The 23,569-nt window shown below is 45.1% G+C and overlaps 1 protein-coding gene across 1 annotated transcript in view; it reads left to right on the top strand.

Moving 5' to 3' along the window:
- Nucleotides 1-23,569, top strand: part of KIAA1549L (KIAA1549 like) — a 136,719-nt gene that overhangs the window by 28,302 nt on the left and 84,848 nt on the right. Inside the window, exons 9-11 of the mRNA XM_007468083.1 lie at nucleotides 5,872-6,043; nucleotides 16,381-16,544; nucleotides 22,496-22,686. Coding sequence (XP_007468145.1) covers nucleotides 5,872-6,043; nucleotides 16,381-16,544; nucleotides 22,496-22,686 — 527 coding nt within the window. The remainder of the gene's footprint in view (nucleotides 1-5,871; nucleotides 6,044-16,380; nucleotides 16,545-22,495; nucleotides 22,687-23,569) is intronic.

The following is a 23,569-nucleotide window of genomic DNA, read 5'->3' as shown; positions in this document are numbered from 1 at the left end:
TAGGGAAAGGAGGTTTCGGAAGAAATGCTGCCCACATGCACATATTTATTAAACAAAAGGCTATTAGTAAGCAAGCGCAACTCCTCTGCATCCTGTTCTGGAGGCTGGATGACGTCCCAGCTTTCAGGCCTCTCAGCACCATGACTGTGATCAGCAGAGACACTGATCAGCCTTACAGGTGTGGGATTCTGTTAGCCTTGTCGAATCCGTTTCAACAAATAGAGCCCTCTGCGTTTATAATGGACACGTGACCACACAGGGATTCAGGGTAGGGAGCTGTAGCAGACACCACTGGTGCCCTGCCCAAAACCCCTTATAATTTCTATGATGAATGCTGATGAACTTCCAGCATCTCTTTATTGATGGGCTGCTCTTGAGATGCCAGAACGCACTTTGCCCAGCCACGGCTGGCCGGAAGTGCCTGGGAATTCACCAGTGGTGGAGGTATAAATACCACAGCTCTCTTGCTTCTTGGCTGGGAGGATTCAGAAATGTATGCTTTAGGATCATTGCCAGAGCTTTCCCACAGAGAGTTAAGCTTTAGTTTCCCGCTGTGGTGACTGGCTTCATAATGCATCCCTCGTTAGCTCCCTTCCACCCCCTGTCAGTTCCCTGCATCTCTCCAATAAATTACAAGCATTCAACTCATCTCAGAGTCTGCTTCAGAGGGAACCCGACAGAGACAGTAGCCATCCTGAGGGTAGAGGCTCTGAGGCTCTCTAGATTCTTTATCCAGTTCAAGCAAGAGTGGGAGTGTCTATAGCATATTCTGGCCAATCCACATATCTTGAGTACCACTAATTTCACCAAAAGAGAACCCATTTCTAACATTTGTTATGCTAATTAACAAGCTCTCTTGAGCAAGGTATCAAATTACAGAAGTGCTTCCGGTAGTTGCCTCTAGGAAGTGGGCTTCTTATTTTCTGGGATCTAGTGGACTGCCCCTGGATTGGTAATTGACCACATCTACTGTGTAACTTAACCCAAACACACATGTATGGTGTCTAACTGTCTAAGAGGAAGCTTTAAAGGAAACTGAAGACATTACCACAGTGTCTGCAGATCATGCCCCCAGGCAATCTTGGAAGTACAAACGACCCATCTTCTGGAACACACTTCCCTATGTTAGTCAACATCGTGCCCCTGAGGGAGACTCCAGGTCCCCCCGTTGGCAGTTGGTGAATTTGGCCTCATGTCCTATTGGATGTTGCTTTGGTTCTAAAAATCTTTGTGGTCTGAGACAGCCTTGTCATGAGGTAAAGCGATAGTTAATTTCATGTGCCAGATTTGTGGTTTCCCTACTGTGGGTCCACGTGAGCCCTATAATTCACACTTTTCCAAATGACAGAAAGGAAGTTGCTGGGATTCAGACAGTTGAAATGGGATTTGCCTCAGCTGAAGGGGAGGAAAGAATCACCTTACACTCCTGGTGTTATTTGTAAACCTAAGAAACCCAGCACCTTCTAAGTGTCTAAAAGAGCCCAGTGAGATGCTGTTTCCTCTTTTTTTCTGAGTACTCAGTGTGCTTGGTGCCTTTCGTTGCCTGAGTGAAGTAAGTAGGGGTTTATTTCTGTAAATCCCCAATTTACCGAGGCTGTAGACCACCTTCCAACATCATCCTTGGAGAAATTTGGTAAGAAGAATTTGCTATTAAATTGAAATTGAGCGAAGTTATTAGGTACTTGAATGTTCATTCACCTTGTACCTGGTTATACTAACGCTCTCCCTACCTCCTCTCCCACTGGGGACAGAAATAACACCCCCAAGTTTCCCAAATAAAATTCACTCTACACAGCTTGTGTCATCCTTCACCCAGAGAAGTCTTTCGTCTTGGCTCAGATCATTTGTAAAGATGAGCCACCTTCATGAATATGGAGATTTTAATGTCTAGAATCTAAAGATATTTCTCTAGTGGATGTATTTGAGAAATTGAGTCCAAAGAAGATATACATATGACCAGTAAGCATTTTTAAACATTTAACTCTTGTCATCAAAGTAATGCAAGTTTTAACTACCACAAGATGCCATTTTCAAGATGAGTAAAATGGTACTATCCCGTGTTGATGAGGATGCAGTGAAGTGGGCACCCTCAGGCACAGTAAATGGATATGATCTTGCTGGAGGGCAGGTGAGCAATTTAGACAAGAATCTTTTAGATGGTCACAACATTACTCCTATAAATTCATTTCGAGGAGATAGAGATGAACACAAAGATGAAAGGGTAAGAACAGTGTTTCTCAGAGTGTCCAGAAAATGACCCTGTAAGGTGCCCAGAGGCAAAGGGGCTTTCTGGCCAGGTCAGTTTGGGCAAGGCTGCATCCTGTAGAATGTTCTTGAAGATTCCAAAGGCATATTGGCATACCAAAGACTCTAAAAAAACCTGCAAGTAAGGAAATCTCCTTGACTTTTTTCAATATACTGGTTTCTACATTTAAATGCCAATAAGACCCTTGTTTATAATAATATCTACATTTCCCCAACATTTTGTTATAAGCATTTTCAAACTCACAGAAAAGTTGAAAAAATTATGACGTAAGCACCCATTTACTCACCGTCTAGGTTCTACAATTAACAGTATATTATGTTACTGTTTTATATTTGATGACATATCATTTCCATACCGTAGATCAGTTTGGACTGTTCTAGAACCTCATATAAGTGGAATCCTACAGTATATTCTCTCTTGTATGAGGCTTTTTTGACTCTGTAGTGTTTTTGAGATTCATCCATGTTGTTCTTTTATTCAGTAGTTTATTCCTTTTTTTTTTGTTTTTTTTTTGTTTGTTTTTTTGCTGTACCCGGGCCTCTCTCTGTTGTGGCCTCTCCCGTTGCGGAGCACAGGCTCCGGACGCGCAGGCCCAGCGGCCATGGCTCACGGGCCCAGCCGCTCCACGGCATGTGGGATCTTCCCGGACCGGGGCACGAACCCGTGTCCCCTGCATCGGCGGGCGGACTCTCAACCACTGCGCCACCAGGGAAGCCCAGTTTATTCCTTTTTATTGCTGAATAATATTCCCTTGTATGAAATATACTACCGTTTGTTTATCCATGCTTCTGTTGATGGACGCCTGCGCTTTTCCCAATTTTTAGCTATTATAAACAGAGCTTCTATGAACCTCTTCTGCAGGTCTTTCCATGGCCATGTGCTTTCATTTCTCTTGGGTATGTAGGAGTGTAATTCCTGGGTCATAGAGTTGGTCTATGTGAGTTCTAGGAGAGACTGCCAGACCTTTTCCCAAAGTGTACAGTTTGACGTTCCCACTCCCACCAACCAGATGTGGAGTTACCCCACCTCCTCATCAACACGGTGTTGTCAGCCCTTCTTATTTTAGCCACTCTGGTGGTTGATAGTGATGACCTGTGTTCGTTTTTTTTTTTTTTTTTTTTTTTTTTTTTTTGCGGCGTTATTGGCGTATAGTTGATTTACAGTGTTGTGTTAGTTTCTGTGGTACAGCAAAGTGAACCCATGCCCTAACACGCACACTAACCCTCAACCGATATCGTACACTAACCCGTACTCTAAACCGTCCCCATTATCTAACCTAACCCTAACCAGAACCCTACACCTAACACTTACCCGAAGCCTTAACCTAAACCGTGCCCTAATACTACCCCGTACGCTAACATTAACCCATGTCCTAACACGTACACTAACCCTAAAACCTTGTCGTACCCCAACCTGTACCCTAAAGCATCCCCGTTCTCTAACCCTAACCCTAACGCTAACCCTAACACTAACGCTTACCCAAGGCCATAATCTAAAATGTGCCCTAATCCTACCCGTACGCTAACACTAAACCATGCCCTAACTTGTACGCTATCCCTCAACCGTACTCCTACCCTAACCTTTACCCTAAACCGTCCCCATTCCCTAACCTTAGCCCTAAACCTAACAGTAACCCTTACCTGAAGCCTTACCCTAACACGTACCCTAAGCATAACCCGTACGCTAACACTAACCCTTGCCCTAACACGTACGGTAACCCTCATCCGTTGCCGAAGCCTAATCTGTGCCCTAAACAGTCCCCATTCCCTAACCCTAACCCTAACCCTTACCCGAAGGCATACCCTAACCTGTGCCCTACCCGTGTCCCCTGCATCGGCAGGCGGACTCTCAACCACTGCGCCACCAGGGAAGCCCGACTTGTGGTTTTAAATTGAATTTCCTCATTGAGCATTTAAAAAATATGCTTATCGGCCATTCAGATATCTTCCTTTGTGAAGTGTCTGGTCATACTTTTTTAAAACCCATTTTTTATTGGGTTGTAGTAATATTTATTTTAATTATTATTTATAGCATACATACATAGGAGCATAAAAATATGTAGAGTTTAAAGAACACTAGTAAAAAAGAACCCACAACCCAAAGAGTAAGAACATTACTGTTACCTTATCCCAGAAGCCTCTTCTGTGTCTTTTCTGATTATACATACTCACTTCCTTCCCATCAGAGTTGACTGTGCTTCTGAATTTTGTATTAAATCACACCTGTGTTTTCTGTATAGATTTTACCATCCTCATGTGTATCCTTAAGTAGTACATCATTCGGTTTTACATTTTATATTCTGTAATTTGTTTCTTTTGCTCCATATCAGGCTTTTATATTCACCCATATTGACACAAAGAGCCATCGTTCATTTACATGACTCTGTAATACTGCATTGTGTGACTGTACCATAACTCAAGTATCCATCCTACTGTTAGTGAATTCTGAATTTTCAGATTTTTTTGCTATGATATGAACAATGCTGCTATAAATATTTTTGTAACATCTTTTAATATCCTGTGAAACTCGTAATCTGTAATGTACACTTTGGAAAATACTATATTATGCCATGTTTGTTGATGGTTAATTACACTAGTAGAAAGTTGAAAACAACCTAAATGTTTAAAAATGAAGGGTTAGTTAGGTTTATGAGACATGCGTACAGTAGAACATTATGTAGGTTTTAAATTTATGTTTTCTGTATTTATAATGATTATCAATTGTTAGTTACAATGCTGAAAAATGAGTAACAATTTAAGTGTTCAACAATAAAGGATTGGCTAAGTTTATGAGGCATGCCTTGGAATGCTGTGTAGAAATTAACATTTATGCTTTTGTTATATTTAAGCCCATTATGGATGCAAGTACAAATGGCAATATATAATACTATATAGAGAGTATGATAAATAATTTTGTAAAATGATAAATAAAAGGCCTGTGTGGAAAAAACAAAGAATAGAAGCAAATGCTCCAAAATGGTAATAGTAATTAGCTTGTGGTGGAAGGATTCCAGATTGTTTTTATTTTATTTCATTTCTCGATGCTTTTTTGTATTTTCAGATTTTTCTGTAGTGACTGTGTATAACTTGTACAGTGAGAAAAAGCAACAAAGGTTATTTTAGAAAAAGAGCTTTGAGTCTCCAAGTACTGCTTTTATCAGAGTTCTTTTGAATTGCGGACATATAAGTTCATTTTTTTTTTTTTTTCCTCTCTGGCAATTGCAGGAATTTGAAATTAGAAATCTTGTTTGAGAATAACCTAACATGCCCTGAATTAATGTGGAGGCCTAGTTTCAAATGAGGCCAGAGTTCTCTGGAGGCTGGAAGACATCACCATTTCAACGTTTCCTTCTCCAGCCTGAAACTGTTCTTTCCAGATGTTTATATTTTCAAAACCCTTTTCTCCTCGCTCCCTCCCTCCTCCAGCCATAGCAGGGTTTCTTGAGACGTTGGTGATAGGGAGGTATGTGTGATGTTTAAAGTATACGTCATGGGTCCACTTAGCCATGGAAGGCTTCACAGTCAGGAGACAGCCTGCTGATTGCCCAGGTGATTGCAGAGTTGATGCAAGATGCCCTGTAAACATGGCCTGTCTTTTTCTGAAAGATGGTAAAGATGCAGCGGGTGCCAGGACCCAAGGACCCCGCGGAGCTGACTTACTACACCCTGTACAATGGGAAGCCTTTGCTGGGGACAGCAGCTGCCAAGATCCTGAGCACCATTGACTCCCAAAGGATGGCCTTGACCCTGCATCACGTTGTCCTTCTGCAAGCTGACCGTAAGGGGATAACCTTTCCATTCATTCATTTTTAAATTTTTAATAAATTTTTTATTTATTCCCTGCATCACGTTGTCCTTCTGCAAGCTGACCGTAAGGGGATAACCTTTCCATTCATTCATTTTTAAATTTTTAATAAATTTATTTATTTATTTTTGGCTGTGTTGGGTCTTCGTTGCTGCGTGCGGGCTTTCTCTAGTTGTGGCGAGTGGGGGCTACTCTTTGTTGCGGTGTGCGGGCTTCTCGTGGTGGTGGCTTCTCGTGGTGGTGGCTTCTCTTGTTGTGGAGCACGGGCTGTAGGCGCGCGGGCTTCAGTAGTTGTGGCTCGCAGGCTCTAGAGTTCAGGCTGTGTTGTGGTGCATGGGCTTAGTTGCCCTGTGGCATGTAGGATCTTCCTGGACCAGGGCTTGAAGCTGTGTCCCCTGCACTGGCAGGCGGATTCTTAACCACTGCGCCACCAGGGAAGTCCCATCATTCGTTATTTTCAATACCAGTAAATGTTTCCTGAATCACTTGGATGTTATTAGACCCAGAGCTAAACATACTTCTGTTCTAGAAGGTTCTCAAATCAACCAGTTGTTTCCTGTGTTGTTTGAAGCAATAGGTTTTGGGTAAGGGATATGTTTTGGCTACTAGGATGATGATAATACTGCTTTTCCCCAGGTCCTATCCTCTCTTCCTCCTCAGTATAATCTTGTGAACAGTTAGAAAAATCACCACAGCTGAGATGGTATTTGTCTGCTGGGGAATTAAAGGTAATTTCATTCAATAAGCTTTGTAGAGTCCTGCATGAACTGTGTGTTCAGTGCTGGAGGACATATAGAAGTGGGCAAGTCCCAATCACTGCCTTTAAGGAGGAGAGAAGGCGTTAATGCAGTTATAAAGGCATAGAATGCAGGAATGCTTTGAGGAGACAGTGTGATTGATACAGGGCTCAACCGAGGGACAGATTGCTCTGAAGGGGCATCCGGGAAGGATGAACAGAGAAAGGGTATGAAACATAACAGCTGCCTCTTTGAGGACCCTCCCCTGGCAGCTACTATGCTTGTTGCTTTACATAGATTTTCTCAATTTCTCTGGGGCAACTTTATTCAGCTCCAAATTACAGATGAGGAAACCTAGGCTCAGAAAAGTTAACTAACTTGCACAACATCACAGAACTAGGACTTGAGTTGCTAAGATATGAATCTGGATCTGTTTGACTTCAAAAGTGTGTTCTTAACTGTATTGCATGCTACAGTTTCAGCAGAGGGAGAGGAGGAGGTACTGTCCAGAAAGAGGGAGCAGCAGAAGCAATAGAAGGGAGGTGAAAAGTACCAAGGGTGCTTGAAAAAAAGCAAGTTGCCTGGAGTGCAGAAGCATGAGGAGGAGGTGATGGGATTAGAAACGAGCATTGCTTAGGAGACTCAGGCGTTGGATGGCAGGGGAAGGAGATTGTACATGATGTGATTGGCTCTGGGGAGCTATTGGACATTTCTGAGCAGGGCAGTAGAATCACCGGAAGTACCCATTATCTAGGGAGGTTAATCTGTCGTCAGTGTCCATGATGAGAGGGGGCAGGACTAATGAGACTCTCTGGTGACCCAGGCGTTGGGGCCCCAAAAAAGGGCTGTGAAGGCAGCAAGGGGAGAGGGGGTTGATGACGATGAGAGATTGTGTGGTAGAAATATTAGATTGGACAGCACACCAAGCATACAGGGCCTGGAAGGTCATCTCCCGTTGATCTCCTAGCTGGTGTCCGTGTTCCTTAGGAACCTGACGCCTGGCTCAGGGTTTGCCTCTCCTCTTCGTCTCCTGCCTTCGTCCGCGGTAGGCGTGGCTTCCACGGGGATGGTGCAGCCCACATGTGGTTACGGCCCTCACTTCTGCTCGGCCAGCACATCCTCAAAGACACACCTTTGCCTGGAAATGATGGTCACCCTCTACAATCTTGTCTTTGAACTGACTTTTTAACCGAGATTCTCTTCCTTGGCACCTCTCTCCTTCCCTCCCTGTGGGCTCTGCCCCATCTCTGGTCAGGTCAGTTACTAGCTTCATCAGTTTTACTGCATCTTCTTTATGTGGGCTCCCCAGGGCTCCATTCTCAGCTCTTTCTCCGTCTCTCCAGGTAGAGAATGAATTTTAGAGGACTGGAGTGAAAACCATCGTAGCTGCTGCCCAGGTGAGAGGGGAATGTGTCCGAGGTGGAGACTCAGAGAAGTGGTTGGATTCGGGATATTTTTGGAGACAGAGCTGTTGGGGCAAAGGTAATGGATTGTGTGCGTGGCAGGAGGAGGTGAGGGCTGGAGGACTCAAGGGTGAGATGCAGAGAGGAGGAGGTTTAGTGGGGCTGCAGCGGCGCTGGGGGAGACGGAGTTGAGGGTTTGCTTTTGGACATGTGAGCTTACACATTCAGGGAGAGCTCAGGAGATAGGAACTCGGCAGTCATCCACACAGGTGACATTTAGAGCTAAGGGAGTAGGTAAGATTAACCAGATTTGCCTTGATTTAGAACTAAAGAGAAGAGGGTGAAAATTCAGGCCCAGGGCATCCACATGAGGGAAGAACCGGAGCCAGCACAGGACCCTGGGAAGGAGCATCTGGGGAAATGGAGGAGGTGGTGTCTAGAAATAAGTGAAGAAAGTGAATGTCCTGGGAGGGAGGGAGCTGCTGCGTCATCTTCTGTTCTGGAAGGATGGAGATGAAGTGAATTTGGTAAACTGAAGTTTGGTGGTGACCTTGGCAGGAGGGGTTTCCAGAAAGAGGTGGTGGAGACAGCTTGGCTGGAGTGGACCCAGGAGAGGGTGGAGGTGGGGAAGCAGTGACAGCAAAGGGAGCAGATTAATGGGACAGTTGCTGGAGGGGCATATGGGAGATATCGGGGTACGTTTGAATATTATGGGTGACTAATAGCAAGGGAGAAATTGACGATGCAGAAGAGAGCCGAACACTGCAGGGGTGAAGTCCCTATGTGCTCGAGGGGGTGGCACAGGTGGAGGGTTCAGACTCAGCGAGGAGCAGGGATGGCTCAATCTTTTGCACCAGGAAGGAAGGCAGAGTACAGGGGTGTGGGTGTCGGTCAGGGGGTACATTTGGTAATGGAAGCCTAGGGTGTTTCTGTGGTTGTTTCTGCTCTCTGGGGGTATAATGAAGTTGGCAGCCGAGGTTGAGATTGTGTGTGGGGCATTTGAGCAAGGGTGCAGTAGCACACACTGAGCCTCAGCAAACCGATGAGAGAGACACCGTGAGATTGGCAAGGCTCCCCTCCTCCTGGGTCCTCATTGCTATGTTCAGACCATTTCTTCTATTCTTTCAAAATTCCAGATGCTTTGAACTGCCCCTTCCTCACTGTAGTCACCTCTAGAGCCCAAGCTGGCCCCCATCATCCTGGTTCATTGTCTCTTCCTCTGCATCGCTTCTCCTGTCCCAACCCATCCTCTACTTTGAGGTCAGCTCCCTGACCTCCTCACATCTACTCTAGGCCTTGTGGTACTTGGGAAGGGGCAGAAATGGGAGAGCTGGCCTTATTTGAGCCAGAGGTGAGTGGAGTGTCAGGAGGAGAGATAAGGGGACTTTGCTGATGGAAGTGGATGGGAACAGTGGACGGTCTGAGAGCATGGGCAGGAGAGAGCAATCACGTCAAATTAGAAGGTGCATGGAGCCTTGTGGAAATGAGAGTCGAGGGGTCATCTAGGGGTGACCTTAGAGGTTTGACTCTGGCTCGGAGAGCCGGGATTCACACTCGGTTCCGCCTGGCTCCAGAGCTGCTAGCCCTCAACCTTACTTCTTTGTTTCCTTCACATCCACCTGGCTCTCTCGGTTCCCTTCTAGAGTAACTCACAAACTGTTTTCTCCATTTCATCATTATCTCCTCTTGGACTCTGCAGGTGCTTTTCCCAGATGACTCAGCCTCAGCCTCTTTACCACTAATGTACCGTCCACACTGTGATCAGAGTCATTGTAATAAACACAGGTTCTGGTCTTACATCTACTCCATTTAGAAAATATTTGGTGGCTCTCTGCTGTTCATAGAATAAAATCCAATCTTCGTAAAGTGGGTCTTTGAAGCCTTTCACAGCAGGTGCTCAGCAAATGTTCAGGGCCCTTGACAGCCTGGTCTCCAGGGTTCTTTCCCAGCCGTGCAGCTACTCTTCTTTCCTTCAGACGTAGTGCTTCAGCCACACGGGAGGATTCATTCTTCACATTCCCTCTGCCTCTGAAGCCTTCCCTGACCCCTGAAGCATGACCCCTCCCCGAAGTTTCCCTAGTTCCAGGGGCCTCCATTGCCCTTATCACACTGGGCAAATGAGTTGTTTTCTCGCCCTTCCCCCTCATGAGCTCTTTAAAAGCAGGTACCACATCTCATTCCTTTTTGAATATCCAGCCCCAGCTGCTGCCTGGCTCGATCCTTGTGAAGGCAAAGGACCCACTTTTGCTAAATGCCTCTGCCAGGCCCTGAGTGAGGCACGTGGTTGGAAGACACCATAGCAGAGCAGTTGAGAGCAGAGCCTTTGGAATAAGACCGAAGACAAATGAATGACCCCTCTGACCTACATTTTCCTCCTACGTAAAATGGTGATATCAAAAACACTGACCTTGTAGAGCTACTGGGGGGATTAAATAAGATCATTATTGCATGTAGAGGGTTTAGTACCATTTACTAGGTGTCTATTAGGCACGTAGTAAATGGTAGCCGAGTGTCTCATTTATCCATAAGGTAGAAGGACTCGAGGAGAGGCAATGAAGCGGGAAGGGAGATTTGAGGGTTAAGAGCCTGTATAATTGAGAGCATAGAGTGTGCTTTTAATGAAATTAGAGAGGGGGTTAGAGTGAAGAAGCACTTTTAGGAGGGAGAAGGTGATTTACTCAGTTTGGACCATGTGGAGTTTAAGTGATGAGCTATTAAGGGGTGCCATGCGGGTATTGAGGGCTGAGGTCAGGAAAGTTGTTGGAAATCCAAGCCTGGATCCCAGGAGAGAGGCCTAAGTTAACACTACGGATTTTGAGAATGTTGTAGATACAGGATAGAATTTAAATCCTGGAGAAAATTCGAGCCCTGGAGGGAGTATAGCTAGATGACAGACCCTGGGAAATGCCTCCATCCCAGGATCAGATGAGGAGGACACTAAGGCCAGTGAGGAAGAGGGGAAACAGAGAGGTTTTAAATCCCATTTTCTCCTAATAGCTTTGAAATCAGCCTGAGATGTGAATCTGGGGTCAGCACTTTGAATAGAGAGTCGTGGTGTTGAACAGACACCTTGTCCCTCTGAAGGTAGAGTGTAGCGTTCTGTGTGTTCCAGTGTCTTCTAAATCGCTAGGTCTAGGGCTGATGTGCAGTGCCCTACAGTGGAATATATCATGCCCACTCTACCCATGTCATCTCTGGGTAATGGGGCAGCAATGACTTCTAAAGAAGCAACTGCATTCCCGATGGAGGTTTCCATCCACTCCCTTTGCAGGATCTGGAGTGAGAGGCCCCTCAGAGAGGTTATCCAGCTGATGGAGTAGGGAACATTCTCCCCATGCAGGAGCAGTCCAGGGTGGGAATTGGTTTACCTTACACGGCCATCAGAAATGTATCTCAAAAAAAATATCACTTAAAGAAAGCCATAGACTGACCCTTTGGTGAAGGGAACTCTCATTCATTCCTTCAACAAATATTTTTTGAGCACCTGTTATGTGTCTGGCACTGTTCTAGGCACTGGAGATACAGCCGTGAGTAAAGCAGGCAAAACCTCTGCCCTCATGGACCTTACATTCCTGAGCGGGCGGGTTAAACAGACGAAATAACTGAATAATACGTTAGATGCTAATAAGTGCCATGGAGAAAAACTAAGCACAGAAGGGGCTAGGGGATGCCGAGGAGATAATGGCTGTGATTTTAAATTGTTGGCGTGTCGAGAAGAGTAACCTTTGAGTGACCGCCTGAGGATACCTGGGACAAGATTCCAGGCAGAGGGGGGAGGGTTGGAGAGCAGCAGCGATGAGGTCAGAGGTGCAGACTAGGGGCCACGATCAGTGGAGCCCCATGGGCTACACCCAAGTGGGGTGAGAGCCACGGGGGTGTGTGGGCAGGGGCAGGATGGGCCTGGGCTCTCACCAGCTGCTGGACCCTCCCCTGCGTCCACTCACAGCAGTCATGAGCTCTGATGTTTTGACAGCCACAGAAACGAGCTGGGAGCTTTTTCGAATGGCTTCCTTCTCCTTTCAACATTTGCTCCACGTGAGAATAATTATTCTGAGTTTAGTTTATGTGGACCCTTTGACTTCATTCCCTCTGACAGATACTTTGTGTGTGTGTGTGTGTGTGTGTGTGTGTGTGTGTGTGTGCATGCACACGCACACATGCACAAACTTCCATTCATGTGTGTTAACTCAGAACTGACTTAAATTGTATATTTCAGGTAAATGAATTTTTTGGTAAAAAAAATTATCTAACCTCCCCGGGGCTCAGTTTCTTCATCTGAAAAATGGGTATGAGAATCTTGACAAAGAGTGTATCCCAATGCCTAACCCACGGTAGAAGCTCAAGAATGTGTTGTCTCATTTTCCTATCCTTCCTCTGACATTCTTGTAAATTAAATAACCATTTGTTCCTCTTCACCTCTGTACATGACTTTGTAGTTTTAGATCATTATGCCGACGAATATACTGGGTTTGGATGACTTCAGCTGACCTAACTTTACTGTCGCTTTGACTGTTAAATGAATTTATTAATGTATATAGCATCAATTTGTTCTCTCCCCATTTAAATAGAGGTGAAAGGATTTTCCATACTGCATCAAGAAGGCACACCTCCATCAAAACAATAAAGCTGAGTAAAAGCAGAACACATGTAAATATTTCATTTTTGCTAATGAAAAAACTTATATACATATATAAATATATTTAGGATATCATATTCTGATACACTATACATTTTTCTCCATCAGGATAGAACAACATAGCCGAAAAGAGCCATATTGATATTTTTCACAGAAGCACTGAGCTTTAAAAAATGTTAATGGCCTAAAACTCACATATAAATACTGAATTACTAAAAGCAGCAGCAATTACATGTTTAATGTCAACAGGAGCACATTATCTAATGAGCTGTTTTCAGAAGTTAATAATGGGATTAATCACTGACAAAAACTGTGGAAAAGAAGTTCTTTTGTACTAATAGTACTCCCAAGGCAATTGCTGCCTGAGGAGAGGTAGATCTTGGCTAATGAGGTGCCAGTTGAAGTCAGGGGGTGGTGGAAGTCAGAGAAAGATCAGCTGGCTTCTCAGGCAGTGCTCACCATGTGGCACTTACTGGTGGGGTCTTTGTATTCCAGAGTCCAGTCCTCAGCTTTGTGGGTCTAGTAGCCCCCAGAATTAAGCAGGATCAGGAGGACCAACTTACGCTAACCAGACTTATAAGAGATTGATATATAAACCAGATTGGAAGTATTTAGTTTAAAATATGGATTAGAACTACCAAGGAGAGGGGATTTCTTTAACTGGCTGTTACTCTATCCTTTGTGGAAATCTGTATGGGGAGCCAAATTGCAAAAGGAATAATGGTAGTTCAGTTACACATTCATTCAACTTTTAATTGAGCACCTACTATGTGCAAGGCACTGTTCTAGACCCTGGGGAATGCAGCAAACAAAGGATAGAAAACCTCCCTGCTCTCTTAGGGTGTACATTCTAATGGAGAGGCAGGGGGTGACAGATGGTGAGCAAATACATATGTGTCATGGCAGATGGTGATACGTACTTTAGAGCCTCACCACTCCAAGTGTGGCCTGGGGGCCTGCTGCATGGGTACCCCCGGGGAGCTTATTAGGCATGTTACCGAGTCCAAGCTTGTACTGCTCACCACACGACAGGCCAATAAATCGAGAGACGAGTTGTTGGGGCCAGGAATAGTGACTTTATTTGGAAAGCCAGTAGACTGAGAAGATGGTGGACTTGTGTCCCAAAGAACGTATTACAGGGGGACCCATCCCAACCCACAGAATCAGAATCCACATTTGAGCAAGATTCCCAGGTGATGGGCATGCACATTAAAGTTTGAGAAGCACTGATTTAGAGAAAAATTAAGTAGGAAGAGGGGGATGGAGAGTGCTAAGGGCAGGGATTGTTATTGATATTTTATAGAGAGTACAGGGAAGGCCTCACAGATATGGTAACACTTGTTCAGAGCCCTGAAGGAGGGAGGGAGGGAGCCATGTGGATATCTAGGTGAGGAGCGTTCTAGGTAGTAGAAGAATAAGCTGGTGCAAAGGCCCTGAGGCAGGAGCATGTCCTGTATGTTTGAGGAACAGTAGGAGGGAGGTAGGCTGGAGCAGAGTGAGTTGAAGGAAGAGTTGTAAGGGCAGAGAAGTAACTAGATGGTTGGTCGGGCAGATCACTTAAGGTCTTATAGAAATTATAAGGACTCTGGCTCTTACTCTTAGTGGGGTTGGAGCCTCTGGAGGGTTTGAGCAGAAGAACGTTGTGATCTGAATTTTTAAAGGATCACTCCAGCTTCTGTCTTGCAAATAGACTATAGGGGACAAGGGAGGAGCCCATTGCAGTAGTTCAGGTGAGAGATGTTGGTAGCTTGGACTATAGCAATAGAAAGAAGTCGTATATTTTGAAGATGGAGGTGACAGGGTTTGTTGCTCAGTAGGATATTGAGTGAGAGTAAAAGAGACAGGTCAACACTGATGGCAAAGTTATTGGTCTGAGCATCTGGAAGGAAGGAGTTGCCATTTGTTGGAGTGGAAAATATCACAAGAAGAACAGGTTTGGTTGGGGGGTGGGGGGATTGAGAGTTGGGCTCTGGATATATTAGAGACATTTCTTAAGTATCCAACTGGAGATTTGGGTTGATGGTTGGATACAGGAAGCTGGAGTTCAAAGTAGTGGTCCTGGTTAGAGATATAAATAAGCATCAACAGCACAGATGGTTTTTAAGCCTTGAGTCCATGAGGTCATCTAGGGAGTGGGAGAGAAGAGAGCTTGTGTGGTATTAACAGTATCACCAAGCTCAAACAGCCAGCTGCAGCCATCTTGCCCACCAGATAGACCTGCCATCCGGCCAGGTTACCCATGTCTGCTGTTCAGGGTACCCTCCCCTGGCATGGATAAATCTTTGGTTCTCTTTTTCTAGATTTTCTGCAGACCCCACACCCTTCTAATAACTCTTTATTCCTATAAACAGTTATTTTGGTTACTGTTTTCTTTACTCCAGTCCTTTTGATTGGACTGAGGTGTTCCCAAAGCTTCCCCACCTGGGATCATGGGGGGAGGACTCATTCATCTCACATCAAAGGCTTTTTCTTTTTCTTACATTTTCCTAACCCAGCTTACTAAAAAGTTGAAAGAATTGTACATTGAACACCCATGTTGCTACCACCTCGATTCCACAATTAGCATTTTACTATATTTTAATAATCACATCTCTGTTCATCTATTTTTCCATTCATCTGTTAATCCATCATATTTTTTGATGTATTTCAAAGTAAGTTGCAAACATCAGTAGACTTCAACCCAAAACACTCCAGTATGCATATCATTGCCTAGAGTTCAATATTCGTTTGTGATGTTTTAGATAAAATTAACATACAGTGAAATGAACAGCTCTTAACTATACCAGTTGATGTTTTGACAAGTGTATACACCCATGTGACCCAAACCCCTATCATGATGTAGAGCATGACCATCAACCTGTTGCCCTTTGCAAGTTAATTAATGCCAGCCCCACCCTCCTTGAGGCACCTGCTGTTCTAATAACAGCAGTTATTATAACTGACAGTCACTTTCGTTACTCTATTTCACTCTGGCTCTGAGAATAGCTGGATCGTTTTGATTAGACGAGGCATTTCCATGCCTCCCCAGCCAGCCATCGGGGGGCGGAGCAGATCCGTCCACTCGGGTATGTTTTATTCGTTGCTCACTCAGTGGGTGACTTAACTACAATATTTAGAGTCATCTCTCTGTGGCCTTTGCCGCCTGACTGCTCCACTCTACTAATCCTCAGATTGCTTATTTCTTCTTCTCTTTTGACTCACGGACATTACCAGTGGGGAAACTTGATACCAATCCATCTTCCTCTTCCTCCTCTTAATCATAGTGAAGCCTCACATTTCTTGAGCACCTACTAGGGGCCACACCAAAGCACCACATATACCTTGCCTCTCTGATGCCTTGCAACATGATAGCCCCATTTTACAGATGAGGACACTGAGGCTCAGAGACTTTGAGTAGCTTGCCAAGGCAAGAGGCTTTCTGAGCCCAAACCCTCTCAACCATCTCACGACCTGGGACTGGAGGGCATTCATCTCCTGCTTGCTTTCCCCTTCCCCGAGCTCCTTGTCATGTGCTTCCCTCACTCTTCCCTGCAGCCGTGGTGAAGAACCCGCCCAACAACCTGTGGATCATCGCCGCGGTGCTGGCGCCCATTGCCGTGGTCACAGTCATCATTATCATCATCACTGCCGTGCTCTGCCGGAAGAACAAGAACGACTTCAAGCCAGACACCATGATGAACCTGCCCCAGAGAGCAAAGGTACGAGACAGAAGCTGTGAGGAGAGGGGCAGGAGCCCTGGACCCTTGGGGCTCCACCTGCCTTTTCTCTCATGGCTCTTGAGGTCTTTGCAAGTACCTTCAGAAGCATCCTCGTGAGTCCTCATGTTGAAGGAGACCCTTTATTTACTTATTTGAATGTTTTAAAAATTGTGGTAAAATATACATAACATAAAATTTACCATCTTAGTCACATAAGTGTACACTTCAGTATTCTTTAGAATATTTGCATTCTTGTGCCATCTTTATTTTTATAACGAGGACACGATAGCTAATGCTCATCTCACGCTCGCTCTTTGCCTTAAATGCTTCTCAGGGCTTTGCATATACCAGCAACCCCTAATCTTGCCAGCAACCCTTTGAGGAAGAGCGTTATTTTACAGATGAGGAAACAGAGGCACAGAAAACGAGTTGCTAGCTAGACCTGAAAGGGGCCTCAGAGGTCATCTGATCTGACACCTTCCCTCTTACAGAGAAGTGACTTCTACACAATGGCACAGTTAGTAAGTAGCAGAACTGATAGTAGAACCAGGTCTCTTGGATCCTAACTCAATGCCCTTTGGGGCACATCAGACCCTCAAAATTTTCCTTCTGCCTGCTGGAGTGGCTGATCTTCAAAGGCTGCGTGACGGGTGAGATACAGAAACTTGGCCGGGCAGCCATCAACCCCCAGTTCAGTGGCTACCCTGAGGGCCGGCCGGGAGCCCCGTCCACTTTCCACGGCCTCCATGGGGCCGTACCACCCATCTCCAGTGACTAGAAGGGGAATGAACTGAGGAAATTCCAAAGGCTAATTCTCCAGTCACGTGGCTCCCTTCACAATAGTCCCCGAAGGGACTATAATAACCTGTAATACCCAGTGTTTAAATAATGCCTTACAATATCCTGGGCTATCCTAGGTCTGTCACCTTGTGTGCTCATCACAGTAGCCCTGTGAGGTAGGTTATAGTCAGGGCAGCATTTATTATTTTCATTTTACAGCAGAGAAACCCAAAGGAAAGAGAGACGGTGGGACTTACTCCACAGCAGTGGGGGAGGTACTCAGGCCCATATCTGAGTCTTTGGGCTCTGTCTACTTTATACCCCTTCCTGAACTCTGAGATTTGGTGGGTAGAATCCTCTTCCAGCCCTGAACATCTGAGCTTTGTCTACCTGTGCAGGAATGAAACAGCAAATGGAATTTCACATCCACTGGGATGCATGACGTAGTGATCGTCCTTGCTGGGAGTCAGGCATGTCTAGTTCTTCCTGGATGATCATACCTTGCTTCAGCAAAAGAAATCAAATGAATTTGATTGTTTATTAAACCGAGTCACCTGTTGAGAAGCTGCGGCTTGCTGAGACACTGTCTAGTGAAGAGCCCAACCCCAAAGAATGTTGTTCTGTGTCTGTTGACATAAAGCCACCCGCTGCGCGGACGCAGCATGATGTTGGTAATTACCCAAGCAGTGAAAAATGGAACTATTCCAAGAAGAGGTATCTCATTTCCATCTTAGCTTGGTTATAATCTGAGCCTTGCAGACATAACAGTAATTACCAGAATCTAATTGCAGCTGAGTCCAGGAATGCAAAACATGCCATACTGAGGTTGTAAATGCCATCTTTGTGTGCTAGATGAAGCCAAAATTTTACTAATTTGCCGAGATGAGTTGGGCAGCACATGATTTCAGCATATCTTCTGGCTGGAAAGCTGTGTGAGGCTGGAACAGATTCATGTGTGTGGGTTTTCATAGCCCCTTTTATGTCCCTTCCCGGTGCATTGTGCTTCAACAGATACCCGGCTGCTGTGGAAAATCAAGCAAATTTATGTTCCATGAGATGATTGAGTTCACTTGTGTGGGGTGATGGTGGTTGTTTTCTCCCTCAATGAAACTGGGCTACGCACTTGATTTCCAAAGCCCTTTTATCACGGGAAACCAGCGGGGTGGAACTGCCTCTTTCTTACCACAGTCCTGTCCGTTGCAACCCGGGGGCACTGCGGTGTTTGCAAAAGGAGAGAGCCGCCTGCATCACTTCTCACAACCGTTGTGTGTGAGCAGAATTCATTTAACGCCAAGGGACCAGGCGGGATGAAAACGTTAGCTTTCGCCACCAATCCAGAGACCGGGAGGGTGGTCTCCTAGTCTCCAGGGACACCACTGTGTCTGTAAGGATGCGGGCTGCAGTGCCAGAGGACATGGCTGAGGATCCTTGCTGAGCCTCACTTATAGACTTAACATCCTAAGAGGAGGTGAGTGTGGCTGTCCCGGGAGCCAAGACCCAGCCGTGCACACCCACACCCTTCTGCAGAGACAAGGTACTACAGATGGAACCCTATTACCACTGCTGTCCTCTGGGCTTCGGCAAGTAGAAGGTTGGGAAAATCAGCGCAGGAAGAGGGCCAGGCGTCATGCCTTTGTTGCCTCCTTTCTTCCTAGTTCACTTTTCCCTCCTCTTTGTCATTGGATTCATAGCCTTTTCCCAGGTTTTCCCTTTAGCTGAAGAGAACATGATCCCCTGGAACAGGCCACCTTAAGAGAAAGCTGTTAGGGCCATATCCAGATGCAGAGTGAGCTTGGAGGGCCTGCACTGGTTGGCATGACCTTCTGCTTGGGATGGGTCTGCTTTAGTCACCCCCTAAAGATGCCCAGCTGTCTCCTGTTTCTCACATATTATCTATATGACCATACTTAACCTCTTTGTGCCTCAATTTTCCCATCTGTGAAATGGGGGTGACAACAGTATTCACTTACAGGTTGTTGTGAGGATTAAGTGAGTTATGTGAATTACTTTGAGTGTACCTGGTACAGAATAAATATTATATATAAGTTGATGTTTATTATTACACATGCTTTCTTCTTAAAAGATCTGGGTAACATGTTTACCTTTGAAATTGTTGGAGATTATTTTGATTTGATAATTTTACAAAACTCATTAAAGCAACTATTAATGTTTCATGATGTTGTATTAACGGTATTAGGGGTCACTAGTGTGTGTCCCGTGGGCAGTTAGTTAATCTCAGGTGATTTTCAAGTTGGAGGCTGAAAGACCACTATCCTGTCAGTCAAAAGAGTAAGGTACTAGTCTTGAGTCTTTCACCACTTAGCTGTGTGATCTTGGCCAAGTCACCGAACCTCTCTGAGCTTTTGTTTTTTCACCTATAAAGTGAAGACTGTGCTGTTTGCCCTGCTTTCCCCATGTGGTTGTTGTGAGAATGAAATGAGGTGTCAGTGTTTTGCAGGCTGTAAGTACTGAACATGTACAGGGATTGTTATTATTAACCTAATAACAAGGGCCACCTTTTTAAGCTTGTCATTCCTTAATGTCTCCCTGCTCACCCACCATCAGCCCAGTCTCCTGAAGTATCTAGCGGGCAACTTCTGCCCAGTGTGAAGGGTGAGAGGCCAAGTTCAGAGAGAGTGAGGTTGAGGGGGGCAAGCCAGAGCTAGCTCGTCTCCCTCACTAGGTTCGTAGGTCATCTTAGCCGCCAGTGCAGACTCCCAGTACCTCTCACACAAGCCAGGAGGCTCAACACAGGAGCCAGGCCAAGCATGGTAGAAGATGCCCAACCAAGATGGCAGAGGCTGCAGAAGGAGAGGAGAGGCCGTGGGAAGAACCATCAAGCAGTGGTTGGGTGTTCTGGCTCTGGGTCATATAGTACTGGGTTCAAATCCCGGCTCTACCATAGACCAGCTGTGTGAGCCTGGGGAAGTTGCTGAACCTTTCAACCTCAGTTTCTTCATCTTTAAAATGGGGAACCATAACAATACCTACCTCCTTGAACTACAGTGAGGATGAAATGACATAATTTATGCAACATATTCGATACTGTACCAGTAGTACCAAGTGAAGCTGAAACTGCGAGCTCCTTGAGGGTAGGGGGCCAGTTATTATTCACCTTTATGTTTCCAGCACCAAGCGCAGTCTCTGACACAAGCCAGTGCGCAATAACTAGAGTTGGAACAAAACTGAATAGGATAATGGGAGCATAGGGGTATGGCAGAAAAGGGACCTACAGGAGATGAGGCTGGGCACATGGGTTCAGACAGAATGTGAAGGGTCTTGAGTGCCTTGCCAAAGTGCCATGGAGCGTTTTTAATGAGGGAGTGATGATGACCTGACATGGTTCTAAGGGAGGTAACTTTGGAGGATTGTCAAGGGTGGGCCTGGAAAGGAGCAGAATGGAAGTGACAAGACCAGGGCAGGGTCAGTACAACAGTGGACCTGGAGAGAAAAGGTCAGCTTCCAGAAACATTTCGGTTGAATTCAATTGGTGATCAGTTGTTTGTAGGAGAAGCAGGTGAGTCAGTATTCTAGGAATATCAGCACATCATCTGAAGGCTCCTTTGTATTTCACGTACCACCGAGAGAGGAGAGGGAAATGAACAAACACTATTTCAGAAGCACATTCCCAGATCTTAGCATAGAATTTTAGTGGTTACCACGTGGGTCAGAGTGTGAGTGTCTCAGAGAAGAGGAACCAGTGACCACACCTCCCAGAGTGAGTTATCCAGGGAACTGTCCGTGGCTATACTACAGACAGCTTGAAATAAGGAAGCTTTGCTGGATTTAGCAATAAAACTCCATCCTATTCTGAGACACTATTTGATGGGTTGGGCCAGGGTCTTAGACCATTAAATCTGGCTGGAGCCTTCCTGTTACAATTCTTAGCTAAGTAACCTGCTGAAAGAGGAACTTCTCATCATATCAAGTGCTGATAGAACCCAAACAATAGAGGTTAAGTTTCATCCCAAATTTTCTTAAGGAGAATCCACTGATGTCCATTTCACCTGGCCTATGATTTAGTAGGCAGGAAAGCAGTATTAACTAATACTGATTGAGCACTTGCTGTGTGTCAGGTACTTAGCTAAATGCTGGACTTGAATTTACTTATGTAATCTACACAGTCTCCCATTGGGGGTAGTTAAATATCGCTCTCACAGACATACACATTTGATCCTGCTTATGCTGTTGTTCTCTCCATTTTACAGGTGAGGAAACATGTGCAGAGAATTTCAGTAACTTGCCCAAGGTCACCCAGCTAATACATGTCAGAGCCAGGATTTGAATCCAGGCTGTCTGGTTTTGGAGCTGCTGACCTTAACCTCCCCATTGTCCTGCCTCAAATCTGTGTTGTACTGTTTTGGGGTGTCAAGCAGAATAGAGACCCTCGCAGGAATTGTTTAAATATGCTTCTTGGTTTTTTCATTACCCCACTAATAAATGTCTGTTGGGTTTTGCTCACAGCTGCCCTATTCACTTGGGATTTCAGACATTGTACAACAAAAGCCTTGCTAATTTTTCCATAATGAATTATAGGAAAGCCAGCCTGCTTAAGGGAGAGGTCTGGATTAAAGAGTGATTCCATAAATTCCATTTTATTATTAATAATTGTGCTGCCTCGCATGTGGTAGCACATTGCCTCCCTCTGTTTTCAGATCTGTGATCCCCTTTAATACTCAAGGGTGGTGGAGGTAAAGCAGATATGGTTATCTTCATTTCTCAGATGAGACAGCTGAGGTTCAGAGTTCAAGTGACTTGGCAAAGCCACACACCTGCTATTACACAGGATTTAAGGGATGACAAAATATTCCTAGGTAGAAGATGCGGGACCTGTTTAATGTAGCAGTTAAAAGCTTCTAATTAGTAGTATCCTGTGACTTAAGTGGTCTAAAATCCTTGAAAGTATTTGTTCTCACACACATATTTGCATCTTGTTTATACTAGTCATTTTTCTGATTCTTACCTATAGAGATTCTGTAGCTAGGTGGAATTAACACGGATTTTGATTTTGCAGAGACAGAAATTAGGATGGAGATCTGTGTTAACTCTTGTTCATCAGAAAGCTAAGTATGGTCCCAGCACATGCACTTTCCCACCTGTCTTCTCTTAAAGCTGCTGTGAACGTCTTGCTTTGCCAGAAACGTGACTGCAGATCTGTTTCCTTTTTGCAGCCTGTGCAGGGCTTTGATTATGCCAAGCAGCACCTGGGCCAGCAAGGGGTGGACGAAGAGGTCATCCCCGTGACTCAGGAAACGGTGGTCCTCCCACTGCCCGTTAGAGATGCTCCTGCCTCTCAGGAAAGGGATGCCCCTCAGGATGGAAGTACCATCAAGACGGCCAAATCCATCGAAACCAGAAAGAGGTAGGCACGGGGCCAGCTTCTGACTCTCTGTGTCAGCAAGAGAAATAATTGATGGGGAGAACAGCTGAAGCCCTCGAGTTAATTCCTCCGTTCTCTTTAAAAATTCCCCTTCGTGCTTGTTTTGAATATTTGAGAAGGAGACTAAGGGAGACGATAAGAATCACAATACCTGCTTCTCATGAGCCACTCGTTGTAAGGTTTTAGATGCCTGATCAACCACAACGGAAGAGGTTTAGCTCTTATATTTATTATAACAAATTTGGCACTGATGTCACACTTATATTTTTAATTTATCTTAAGAGCAGTGCCTTTGGTTCAGGATAGTTGTATTTTATCTGGCAATTTCTCTATAGAGCTTATGATTTTAGTTCAAAAACCATTTATTGAGTTTTTACTATGAACAGAGCACTTTGACAGGCATTGGGAGGACTACAAAAAGGTTTAAGATTGATTCCTGATCCCGAGCATCTCCTGATGGAAAGACAGAAAGAAATTGCTGGAATACCAAACGTGATGGGCAGGTGCCCACAGTGGAGTCTGAACCAAATCCTGGGGAAAAGAGAGGAGGAAGAATTTAATTCTGATGAGGGAAACATCGTGGAGGAGGTTATGTTGTAGCCAAGCCTTGAAGGGCAAGTGGGATGCCCGTAGGTGGGAAGAGATAAAGGCATCCAGGCTGGCAGAGCCAGGAGAGATATGGACATCCATGCTCATTTAATAATGAGTGTCTCTGGGGCTTAGAGCTCACAGTGCTTGGGATATAGTGAAAGATGAAACCAGAAGATAGATGAAAACTGTGGAGGGTCTTAACTGCCAGCCTAAGGAGTTTACCGTTATTCTCTAGGCATTGGTAAGGCACTGAAAGTTCTTCAGGGAGACAGTG

Source organism: Lipotes vexillifer, unplaced genomic scaffold (genome assembly GCF_000442215.2).
Source record: "Lipotes vexillifer unplaced genomic scaffold, Lipotes_vexillifer_v1.1 scaffold451, whole genome shotgun sequence".
Taxonomy (NCBI): domain Eukaryota; kingdom Metazoa; phylum Chordata; class Mammalia; order Artiodactyla; family Lipotidae; genus Lipotes; species Lipotes vexillifer.
Note: the sequence above shows the minus strand (reverse complement) of the source record. Positions and strands in the feature narration are given on the sequence as shown.